General features: G+C 42.3%; 1 protein-coding gene across 5 annotated transcripts in view; it reads right to left on the bottom strand.

Moving 5' to 3' along the window:
- RASGEF1B (RasGEF domain family member 1B) overlaps positions 1-12,932 on the bottom strand; it is a 660,269-nt gene that overhangs the window by 55,851 nt on the left and 591,486 nt on the right. The window contains exon 1 of one of the 5 annotated variants that reach the window (XM_086405161.1): positions 1,883-2,029. The exons of the other annotated variants lie outside the window; for them this stretch is intronic. Within the exon in view, the coding sequence (XP_086261287.1) occupies positions 1,883-1,897 (15 nt within the window). The 5' untranslated portion in view covers positions 1,898-2,029. Of the gene's footprint in view, positions 1-1,882; positions 2,030-12,932 lie in introns of those variants that run through there. 5 annotated transcript variants of the gene reach the window in all.

The following is a 12,932-nucleotide window of genomic DNA, read 5'->3' as shown; positions in this document are numbered from 1 at the left end:
GACCCCATGGACTGTAGCACACCATGTTCCTCTGTTCATGGGATTTCCCAGGCAAGAATACTGGAGTGGGTTGCCATTTCCTTCTCCAGGCATACCAATGATTTAATGCTAACAAACATATATATTTTTAAAGACTAGTTGAATTCTCCTGTTGTAGACTTCAGAGATTCAAAGCCATGGTCCCTGATGCCAAGCTGACAGTGAATGGACACAATTGCAAGATTCAGCACTGAGCAATCACTGAGCATTGGGGGTTTCTCAGTATGAGCCAAAGTCATTTGTGGTCATCCAAATCAAATTTCTAAAAAGGTAAGGAGAGAGGAAACATTTACTGGGCATTCACTATATGCCAGAACCGTGCTAAGTGCTTTCAGTCCTATAAAACACTTTATAGTATATCCATCTTCACAAAAGAGGAAACTGAAACTGAGGGAAGTTTTTAAAAATTGCCAAAGAACAACATCAAATAAGTAACAGAGCCAAGATCTGAATCCAGGTGGGCAGGACTCCGAAGATCATAGTCTTCCTGTGACAAGGAAGACACAGTCTATAGAATAGACACATAAACACTAGCTGGACTTGCATGGTAACAAGCACTGTAATGGAAGTAAATACAAAGTGTGTGTACTTTTTGGGGCAGAGCGATGTTGCATACGTAATACTCAAGATCACCCACGATGGAAACAGGAAGCTCTTGGTTCAAAATCTGGTTCAGTGTGAACTTAAGCTTCGGTTGTCTCATTTGTGAAATTGAAAGAATAATGCTTCAGTTTTCTCATTTGTGAAATTTACAAATGAAATAATACCAACATATAAAGTCATTAGTACAGTATCTGGAACATAGAACTCAATAAATGGTAGTTAATTAAATATAATTATCATCACTATTCAGCAGACTCTTTCTATTTTTAACACTTCAGCGTCTTTCAAACGTCTTAAAAAATACGACTCTATTTGCTTGTCTATATGTGTGATTTCCTTTTGGGCTGCTGAAGAACAATTTGAAAGTTGCTGACACACTTAAATACTTCTACATGCATCTCCTAAAAGTAAGGACATTCTTGGACAGTGATACTGAGATTTCTAAACACCTAAGAAAAATTGACAATGTTAACTAATATCATCTAATTTCTAGTATATAATTTAAATTTCCTAAATTGTCCCTCAATATTATCCCCAAGAATTTTGTGAACCAGGACATAACTAAAGTGTTTTATTTGGTTGTTGTTTCTTTGTGTCTGTGTTCAGTCGTGTCTGACTCTTGGCAACCCTGTGGACTGTAGCCCACCAGGCTCCTCTGTCCATGGGATTTCCCAGGCAAGAATACTGGAGGGGGTTGCCATTTCCTTCTCCAGGGATCTTCCTGACCCAGGGAGTGGGTTGTCATTTCCTACTGCAGGGGATCTTCTTGACTCAGGGATTGAAGCCCTTGAAACTCTGTTGTTCCTTCTCTTTTAATGTGTACCAGTCCCCACTCCACTCCTAACCCCTTTCTGCTTTTCTTGATACTGCTTTCTTTGTGAGGAAACCAATCTATTTGTCTTGGAGAAAGTGCCATTCTGGAACTGTTTGATATTTTTCCTTGAGATGCCATTTAACGTTTCCTTCTATCCTCTAAGTTATCCAAAAAAATGGATTGAGAGGCTTAAAGCTTTATTGATTTTTAGATAAAAATGGCAAGAATGCTTCAAAGTTGATGCTCTGTAGTTCATATTACATCATAGAAAATTTCCACGACCACTTCCTCTTCAAAACATGTTGTGGTTTTGTAGCTACCTCTAGGGTATGTAGGCTGGTGGTTTTCAACTCTGGCTTCTCTTAGAATCATCTGGGGAGTTTTGAGAAATACTTGTTCCTGAGTTGCAACCCTAGAATTTCTTACCTTAGGTCCAGGCATTGGTATTGTTGCAAAGCTGTTCCAGATAATCCTCACTGTAATCTGGGTAAAGGTGGATGAGAGTAGGATCCCAGCTCTGAGAAGGCAGGAGCATGCCTTTATTTACTAATTCGTATTCCATGGTCTTTCCAGGTGGTGCTAGTGGTAAAGAGACACAGGTTCAATCACTGGGTGGGGAAGATCCCCTGGAGGAAGGCATGGCAACCCACTCCAGTATTCTTGCCTGGAGAATTCCATGGACAGAGGAGCCTGGCGGGCTACAGTCTTGGGGTCACAAAGAGTCAGATAAGACTGAAGTGACTTAGCACACATGCATGTATTTGATCTGTTCAGTAGAAGTGTGCTCAGTCACTCAGTTGTGTCCAACTCTTTGCTGCCCCATGGACTCATGACTGTAGCTGACCAGGCTCCTCTGTCCATGGAATTTTCCAGGCAAGAATACCAGAGCAGGTTGCCATTTCCTACTCCAGGGGATTTTCCTGACCCAGTGATTGAACCTGCATCTCGTGCATCTCCTGCATTGGCAGGAGGATTCTTTACCACTAGTACCACCTGAGAAGCCCACTCAGTGGAAGGCCTGGCCCATAAGTGACCACGAAAGTCGCTCAGTCGTGTCTGACTCTTTGTAACCCCATGGGCTATACAGTCCACGAAATTTTCCGGGCCAGAATACTGGAGTGGGTAGCCTTTTCCTTCTCCAGGGGATCTCCCCAACCCAGAGATCAAACCCAGGTCTCCCGCATTGCAGGCAGATTCTTTACCAGCTGGGCCACAAGGGAAGCCCTGGGTAATAATTACATGCTCAATCAATCAATATTCAGTGTATAGGCCACCTCATCCTCCTTTCATGCTTCAGGTTTTCCTTGTTTTACATGTGGCATACTAGGAAGCCAATAGGTTAATTTTATAACATGTTTAGAGATATCAGAACATGCTATTGCTTTTCCAAGTTTCTGAAAACTGTATATCGATTGAAAAATTGTTTTCAAACTTCAAAGAGAGGAAAAAAGAGCAAATCATCATTTAGTGATAGTGTTAGATTTATTGTTAGACAATTCCACTTTTTTTTTCTTCTCACGTTATCAGTTCTTCCAGTTTTATTGTAAGAACCGGCAAATGATTTTAAAATGACTAACAGGAAAAAAGACTGGGAGTTTTTCTTAGTTGAACTTGTTTTTTCTTTCCTATACTGACCAAATTTCAACCATGTGGAGGAGTGCAATAGAAAGAGAAGGACTTTGGGGATAAATATAATTCTGTTTGTTCCAGTTCAACTTGGTCAAATCTTAAAAATAGAAAGAAAAGATGTAGGGTTTGTTGGGGCTTGCCAAAACTAATCACCTGTATGTAGCTTCAGTTACAAAGAAGGTAAGAATAGCCACCTTCTCCCAACAAAGAAGCCTACCCCACAGCAAACTTAGGAAATAGTGAATATACACTTATTTGTTGTGCTTTGTCTGAATGAAAATCATCAAGAGCCCAAGAGAAAATCAGAGTATGCACACAGCTTGTATTTGAAAAGGTTTTTAAACAGATGCTCCCTCTTACTCATACTGACAACAGTGTAAATTAAAACTATACTGAGGTATCTTTTTTCTTTCACTCCTCAGATTAGCAAAAAAATCCATGTTGTGGAGGATTACAAGCTTACACACTTTTTGATTCACCAAGAGGAGCTAACGAAAATTATCCTATAGATACACTCCACTCACTATGTGAAGTAACATGTGAACAAAGTATTAATTCATTTCCTCAGGTAAAATATTAGAAGCAACTTACTGTCCCTCGTTAAAGAGCTGAATAAATATGTTTTGATAAATGCTCAGAATTCAAACACTCAGCTAATATAAAACAATAGACAATAATAAGGAAACTGTGTACTGATATGAAGTGCTCATATATTGTTTAGTGAAAAAGGGTACACATTATCATATAGTGTGTGCTATTATGTGAAAAAAAGGGAAAAAAGAAGGAATATATACTTGTATTGCATTCTTTTTTTTACATTGAAAAATCTTTGGGTTGATAAACAAAGAACTGACAAGTGGTTGGTTAGCTATTCGGTGGAAGAGACGAGAAGACAGTGAGAGGGAGAGACAGGAAGCAAACTGCTCAAGACACCTTTTCTTACTTTACCATGTTTGTATTTGTGTGAATACATTCAAAACTTTAAATTCCTTAAAAGCACTACCAAAAGTCCTCAGAAAATGTAATTTTCTTAATAGAAAAAATTCCAGATCTTCTTTTAGTGTTTATTCTTGCTGTGGAGTTTCCAAGTCACGTCTGGTGCTCCTCAATGTCACTGAAAATGAAACCGAAGCCCTGCATGCTTTGCATATAATCAGAACTAAAACACAGAGTCAAAAAGAAACAAAACCCCATAAGAAACTGGTCAAGACAGCTTCCAGTCTTGATTTTTGTTCTTCTACAGAATTTTAAAGCTTAGGAATAAATCAAAACATACAGTAGTTAAAGTCCAAACAGACCATTGTGGAAAGATAGCCATCCCAAGGCTAGTGCTTACATACAATTGAATAATGATGTAAAGTAAAATTAATCTCTGCTTTCCATGTAGCAGCTGCAGGAGATAGGGTTTTGACTGAATGTCTCATTTTTCATTATGGTACTTCTAATACTTTGAGCCTAGAGAGCACACAGAAGATCGGAAGAATTAGGGCAACCTAATGGCTGTTGTCCTAGCAAGCCTGGGGAAAATTGAAGAACTAATCTGGAGAAGGCCCAGAAGGATAGGGAAGTATTGGTCAGGTCCTGGTTAGCATGGTTATAAAAAGGAAAATAAGAGGGGAGTGTGTAGCACACAACAATGGGGGAATTTCTTCTAAAAAGGAAGGGATTCTTTCTTCACAGTCAAGTCTATAAGACGAAAAGGAATTGTAGTTTACTCATTGGCTCTTGGCATCTATTCCCTTTGGTTAACAGGTAATCTTTGTGTGCATATTCCATTACCAAAAAAATATGGGATTGGTGTTGTATCGCTAGCACGTTGCCCAGCGCAATGCATACAACATACCATAGACGTCTGACAGACCACAGTCAGATATATCTGTGGTCTAGGGGCTCTGTGACCTTGCCAAGTCATATATGCTTTTCCTGTCTTAACTCACTTTCCTTATCTGGAAGTGGAGCGATAGTGTCCAGCTGGAAATCCTCAGACTTTTGACATGGTGACCAAATAATACAAAAGATTCTGGAAAGTGTAAGTTGAAAGCATGTACTATTGTTACTGCTCTTATGACATAGATCTAAACAAATAGGGCAGAGAAAGGAAAAACAACTCCAGAATAAGCTTCATGGAGAATTAGTCTCATTTCCACAGATGGGCAATGGGAAACCTAGAAGAGTGAAATAACTTGCTCAAAATCAAATGGCCAGTCAGAAGCAGGCCTGCAGACAAATTCCCATTCAGGAGATTTGATTGAATGTCTCATTTTTCTTTTCACTATGGTACTTCTATTACCTTGAGCCTAGAGAGTACTCAGAAAATAGGAAGAAATCAGGACCACCTGATGACTGTTGTCCTAGGAAGGCTGGGGAAACATTGAAGAACTGATTTGGAGAAGGCCCAGAAAGAAAGCAAAGTATTGGTCAGATTCTGGTTGGGATGGTTATAAAAAGTAAAATAAGAAGGGAGTGTGTAGCATATACACACTACTGTATACAAAATAAATAACCAACAAGGACCTATTGTTTAGCAGGGAACTCTACTCAGTATTCTATAATAACCGATAAGGGAAAAGAATCTAAATAAAGATAGGTGATGGACAGGGAAGCCTGACGTGCTGCAGTCCATGGGGTCGCAAAGAGTCGGACACGTCTGAATGACTGAACTGACATAGCACTTTGCATATTCTGTTACCTAGGACTTCATCTAAAAAGCAATTTTGCCACCTAAACTAAAACTCTCAAGTTTTAGAATTAGACAAAGACTCATTTATTCACTAATTAAGACATTTTAGTATTTATTCACTCAATATGTATTATAATCCTACTTCTATGTACCAGACTCAGTAATAGCAAAAACAGATGTGGTTTCTGCTATCCTAGAACTCAGAGTGTAGTGGGGAGAAACACTTTATTCAAAAAATTACACAAATAAATGTAATATTACAAACTCTCATAAGAAATATGAAGGGAAGTTACAAGATGTTATAAGATTATAAGAACATTTAAAGAGGGCTATGTCCTAATTGAGAGTGGTTCCCTGAGGAAATGACCTTGCACTGGGATTACAAAACCTGAGACCTTAGGTTATTTCCCATTTCTAAGCGTCAGTCTTCTGTAATGATAGGGATGGTGGATTGTCCTAAAATCTTAGTGAGGAGACGTGAAGAGTTTAACCCAGCACTTAGTAAGTACTTAATTAATGACATAATTAGTCGACCTTGTTATTTTCATTTTGCTTATTACTCCCTGACCAGTATCCAGTTAGAGAACAGGATAAAAGAAACAAAGATATATAATAATAGCAATCATGAAATTAGAAAGATAGGGGAGGAAAACAAAATATTTTGAAAATGCTACAGATTTTAATTTTTTTAAAATAGAATGTTTCAGTAAAATGAGCAGTACATGGTAAATGACCAAGTGGGAAAACAAATGCATACAGGAAACCTAGGGCCTTGATAATGTTCTAGTGACATCTCCAGAATTTTGTCCTAATATTGCTTAGGTTGTGTTTTCCTGTATTTTTATGTATTTCAGCATTAGTCCTGGATTGATTGATGGATATGCTCTTTCACCCAGAATCCTATATTGCAGCATATAGGAGATGGCCTTAGACTGACATTACTTGGGTACATGAGGGTGGAGCAGGTAAGGGTAAAGAAGTTACAGCTCTAACAAGGAAAGATGTTTCAAAGCTTACTATACAAACCACAGGGTGTCTAGCTTGATCTCTGCTTCAACTTAGCAAGGAAAAGAAGCAAAGCTGTTGTAAATTCAACTGATAGAAACTTAATTTCCTTTTCCTGAAATGTGCCATGTCCCTGGAAGAATGCCTCTTGGGATGGGTTAAGTAATGCCACATTTTTCAGAGAGTAATTTGCTGATACTCTCTTGGAGTGAGCACTTCAAAGGTTCAGAGGACACTTCAAAGGCTAGGGGTCTCCTCCACCACTAGGGTGAGAGCCATGAAGGTATGTGGCATGTGCCCCCGAAATCCAGAGTACACAGCCCAAGCAGCGGGGGGCAGGATGCTCCTGGGGGGGCTGTGATGATGTGGATGGAGCACATTCTTGTCCAGAACCCAAATCCCACAGTGTCCTCTGAACTATTGGGATGGGAGAGATGGCCTGGAGGTCCCCGCCGGAGCCACTGGGGCCACCTCTCTGTCCAGGCTAAGTCTCCAGTTTCAGTTCAGTTGCTCAATTGTGTCCAACTCTTTGCAACCTGGAACTTGCTCAAACTCACGTCCATTGAGTCGATGATGCCATCCAACCATCTCATCCTTTGTCATCCCCTTCTCCTCCTGCTTTCAATCTTTCCCAGCATCAGGGTCTTTTCCAATGAGTCAGTTCTTTGCATCCAGTGGCCAAAGTATTGGAGCTTCAGCTTCAGTATCAGTCCTTCCAACGAATAATCGGACTGATTTCCTTTAGGATGGACTGGTTGGATCTCCTTGCAGTCCAAGGGACTCTCAAGAGTCTTCTCCAACACCACAGTTAAAAGCATCAGTTCTTTGGTGCTCAGCTTTCTTTATAGTCCAGCTCTCACATCCATACATGACTACTGGAAAAACCATTGCTTTGACTATATGGACCTTTGTTGGTTGAAGGAGGTCACTATTACCTTCATTACCCTGACTATAGTTTGGCCTCAGGCCAAACAACAGGGATGGAACACAGCCCCACCCATCAACAGAAAATTGGATTAAAGATTTACTGAGCATAGCCCCGCACATCAGAATAAGACCCAGTTTCCCCCACAGTCAATCTCTCCCATCAGGAAGCTTCCATAAGCCTCTTATCCTTATCCATCAGAGGGCAAACAGAATGAAAACCACAATCACAGAAAATTAACCAAACTGATCACATGGACCACAGCCTTGTCTCACTCAGTGAAACTATGAGCCATGCCATGTAGTACCACCCAAGACGAACAGGTCATAGTGGAGAATTCTGACAAAACATGGTCTATCAGAGAAGGGAATAGCAAACCACTTCAGTATTCTTGCCTTTCGAACCCCATGAACAGCATGAAAAAGCTAAGTCTAGACTATAGCTTTCATCCCAGCCTGTTCTGTCCCCAGGGAGTCCAGTCCTCCAGCGGCATCTTTCAGGAGCTTGGTTGACTCAGGTTCTGTGGGAAGAAGTTCTCTGCCCTTGTATCCTGTATTCCTGGACACCTTTCATCTTGGAGTATCCATCAGTAAAATACCTGCTTTTCTTTAAGTAGTCCAATGGCAACTCACAAATGAGCCTAACTTCCCCTCTTCTATTCCTCCTGGGAGAATTTCTAAAGTAGTAAAGGGAGCTAGGTTATGGTAGGAAATATGTGGTGTGAGGGAAGACTCTTGAGAGTCCCTTGGACTGCAAGGAGATCCAACCCGTCCATCCTAAAGGAAATCAGTCCGAATATTCATTTGAAGGACTGATGCTGAAGCTGAAGCTCCAATACTTTGGCCACCCGATGCGAAGAACTGACTCATTGGAAAAGACCCTGATGCTGAGAAAGATTGAAGGCAGAAGGAGAAGGGGACAACACAGGATGAGATGGTTGGATGGCATCACTGGATGGCATCGACTCAATGGACATGAGTTTGAGTAAGCTCCAGGAGCTGGTGATGGACAGGGAAGCCTGGCATGCTGCAGTTCATGGGGTCACAAGAGTCAGACATGACTAAGCAACATGAGACATTATATCTTAAGCTCAGACAGCTCTATAAAAAGCCATCATTAACTAAGAATGGAATTGCCATGTCCCCTTTAAATGCAATGATGTTTTTCTCATTATTAGGGATAAACATCAGAGGGCTCTCATGTTTCCAGGGTATTTCTAAGGGACCCATCCTTTCAACCCATCCAAAGCTAAGTTTTGTAGCCACATCTACATTTTCCCCCTTGTAATTAGATTGTTGTGTTGGCCACAGACATCAGACATTTACATACACAGAGGGATGGGGTAGCGGGTATAAAGATCAGAAAAAAGACAGGAATAGGGCTTCACAGGCACAGAGTGAGTGAGTGAAAGTCGCTCAGTTGTGTTCAACTCTTTGCGAACCCATGGACTATACATCATGGAATTCTCCAAGCCAGAACACTGGAGTGGGTAGCCGTTCCCTTCTCCAGGGTATCTTCCCACTGTAAGAAGTATTCCAGGGTATTCCACTGTTAGGATATATATCAAGTACCTTGTTGATAGGTGGATGATTTCATACTGTTCATGGGGTTCTCAAGGCAAGCATACTGAAATGGTTTGCCATTTCCTTCTCCAATAGATCACATTGTGTCAGAACTCTCCACCATGACCTTGGGTGGCCCTAATGGCATGGTTCATAGTTTCATTGAGTTAGACAAGGCTGTGGTCCATGTGATCAGATTGATTAGTTTTCTGTGGTTGTGGTTTTCATTCTGTCTGCCCTCTAATGCACAAGAAGGCCATAAATAGAACCACCATAGCAGATCCAGAATTAAGAAAAGCTTTTAAAGGCAAGATCGCCTGTAAACCTCTTTCTCCAAAGCTCTGTTCCCCAAGTGTCCTCACCAAACAGGCAATAAGAAAGGCAGATGCTGTCAAAGTTACACAGGTGGGATGTTACTCAGTTCAAATTCTTAATGTTAAAACCACAGAGCAAGGAAGCCTTTTCCTTCCTAACATTTCAAAAATGTGGTTTTAAATACACTTGTGTATACATCAAATCTTTGGGTTACCTACCATGCCTGGCACAGAGAAGGTAGTAAGTCGTGGCTGAATGAGATGTAGAATGTAAGGAAAACCACGGCACTTCCCTGGTGGCTCATGTGGTAAAGAATCAGCCTGCAATGCAGGAGACTCAGGTTCAATCCCTGGCTTGGGAAGATCCCCTGGAGAAGGGAATGACTACCCACTTCTTTATCCTTGCCTGGAGAATTCCAGTGACAGAGCAGCCTGGCGGTCTACAGTCCAGGGTGTCGCAAAGAGTCGGACATGACTGAGCAACTAATACACTTTCAAGGAAAACCATGTGTGTTTCCTGATGACCAGGGAACTGCCTCCTGCTGTCTTCTTGGGGCAAGAGCTTGAATGATTTCTCGTGTGTCAAAAACAAAAGGCCCCAGTCACGCAACACTGACGCTTAAGGTTTTCAGAAGTTGGAAACAACTGCTTGTTTATTTCTTGACCTATGACTGCTGGATCTGGTGTTTAGCTCTAGACAAAAAAAGGCAAATAAAATATCTTGAAACAATTTATAAAAATAAAAAAGGCCCTCCCCCCATGCTGTTTGCTGCCACCTTCTTCTTTTTTTTTCCCCCTCTGCTTCCTTCTTTTCAGCTTGACATCTTCTCAAATGCTACCTGACAGACGGCAGCAATCACCCTGTGAATGTAAGTCATTTCCTTATTGACAGCCTCCCATTCTCCCTGACATCTGCCAGCACTCCCTGACACTTGAATAAGCATTAAGACATTAACAGTCTGGCACAGGCTTAAGGGCTGGAATAGTAATGCTTGGCAGGCCCACTGAACAAAGCCACATGCTGGAGACCCCCACTCATTCAACTCTGCCGTCCTTCTGGCTAGAAAACGTGGCGGAGCCCAGAGTAAATGCCGATTATTCGCTCGACTGCTCTGGCATTTTGGTGTTTCCTTCGACTGGCCAGATCGCACATTCAAGGAAAAGGAAAGAAAAACAAGAAGATGCCTGCTTTTGAGACGGTCGAAGTGAGGAGTGGATGTTGATGAAAAGGCAAGTCTCTGCTCTCTGGGACAAGTTCATATTTTTAAGAGATTTACCCGGAATGAGAAACAAAATCAGGCTTCCCTGACTAACACACAGAACAATCTGCATCGTGTCTTCTTCTGATCGTATCAAAATTTTTCCCAGACACTCGCTGGCCAGGGCCACTTTTGCGCGGTGGATTTTCAGAAGCCAATTTGTCGGTTCCTCATACAGTAAATTATTAGGAAAGAGTACCCCAGTAGACTTTGTTGCCAGAAGCTGTTCACGGAGAAATGGCAAAGCTTGATATTAAGCTGCTAAGTCCGTCAGAAAGCGGCCTCCATTCTGTCCTAAGCAAGGCTTGTTTGGAATCGGAAACCTGTAATCTGCAAAGGTAACGCTAAAATTAACATCGAAATAGAAGGGGCAGAACTGTGAATGCGACACTTTTCCTTGAGTGAAAAATGACTCAATATAGCTGCCCTTGGGAAACAAAAGAAGAGTGGAAATAGGTTTGTACTTAAGTTCAAGGCAGTCTAATTCAAGGGTCAGGTGAGGTGTTTCTCTTGGGAGCATTCTGTGGCTCACGGCTTGGACATCTTCTGGGGGCTGCTGCTGCTGCTGCTAAGTCGCTTCAGTCATGTCCGACTCTGTGGGACCCCAGAGACGGCAGCCCAACAGGCTCCCCCATCCCTGGGATTCTCCAGGCAAGAACGCTGGAGTGGGTTGCCATTTCCTTCTCCAATGCGTCAAAGTGAAAAGTGAAAATGAAGTTGTTCAGTCGTGTCCGACCCTCAGCGACCCCATGGACTGCAGCCTTCCAGGCTCCTCTGTCCGTAGGATTTTCCAGGCAAGAGTACTGGAGTGGGGTGCCATTGCCTTCTCCACTTCTGGGGGCTAAGAACCTAGATTTTCTTCCCTCTTCCAGTTGACCACCGGTAGGACAGAAATGTCATAGGGAACAGCTGCTATTTACAGATTCCTTCTCCAAACCACCTTATTTTTCTCTTGTTTGATCTGAGCCTGAGGTCATTCTCTGATTTGCAAATGAGCAAGAGAGGCTCAAAAAGGGTAAGGGACTTTCCCCCAAACACACAGGTAATAAATGATGAAGATCCAGACTGAACTTGGGTCTTGACTTCTTGGACTGGTATATTTTTATTGCACTGGCTCCCAGTCTCAGGCAGCTTGCTCAAAATTAGTAGAGAAAGATAGAGTCAACCTGGATTGGAGTAGGAAATGGCAACCCACTCCAGGATTCTTGCCCGGGAAATCCCATGGACAGGGGAGCCTGGCAGGCTACTGTCCCTGGGGTCGCAGAGAGTTGGACATGATTGAGCGCACACGCAGACCTTTCCAGAGCCAAAGGAGCTGTCTGTGATTATGAATAGGTATCTGAGTGGAACCATGAAATCAGCTCCAGTCTACAAAAGGTGCTGTGGAGATGGGCAAGGTGATTACCTTCATAAGCAGAGCAGAGAATCCAGGCCACCCTCCTGGTGGGTTGTGGGAGGGGTCTGAGCATGGATGAGTGGGCAGTTACTGTTCTTAAACTAAATGAAGTGCCACCTCTGAGTTTGCCACTCCAAACTCTTAATGTTTAAGTCAAGGGGACCCGAATTTAAGTTCTGCCTCTTATCAGCTGTGTAGGCTGGGATAAATGTAGAAAAGAAATCTGTTTCATTTTAAAATAGTGATGACAGGGACTTCTCCGGTGGTCCAATGGTTAAGAATCCATCTGCCAATGCAGGGGACACGACTGCGATCCCTGGTCCAGGAACTAAATCCCCCTTGCTATGTCCCTGCACCACAACAATGGGAACCAGCATGCCTTAGACCCAGTGCTCCTCAGCAAGAGAAGCCACCACAGTGAGAAGTCTGAGAACTGCAACTGGAGAGTCTGTGTAGTTGCTAAGTCATGCCCGACTCTTTGTGACCCCATGGACTGTAGCCTGCCAGGCTCCCCGTCCATGGGATTCTCCAGGCAAAAATACTGGAGTGGGTTGCCATTTCCTCCTCCAGGGGATCATCCTAACCCAGGATCAAACCCACATCTCTATCGGCAGGCAGGTTCTTTATCAGTGAGCCACCAGTGAAGCCCCTAAACCTGAGTTTGTTTCTATTTTGCATGTGTATTCATTTGTATTGTTTTTAAATT

Source organism: Bos grunniens, chromosome 6, assembly GCF_055505025.1.
Source record: "Bos grunniens cultivar Pamir isolate PY7600 chromosome 6, Bosgru_T2T1.0, whole genome shotgun sequence".
In the NCBI taxonomy this organism is placed as follows: Eukaryota; Metazoa; Chordata; class Mammalia; order Artiodactyla; family Bovidae; genus Bos; species Bos grunniens.
The sequence above is the reverse complement of the archived record's forward strand: the minus strand, read 5'-3'. Positions and strand labels throughout refer to the sequence as shown.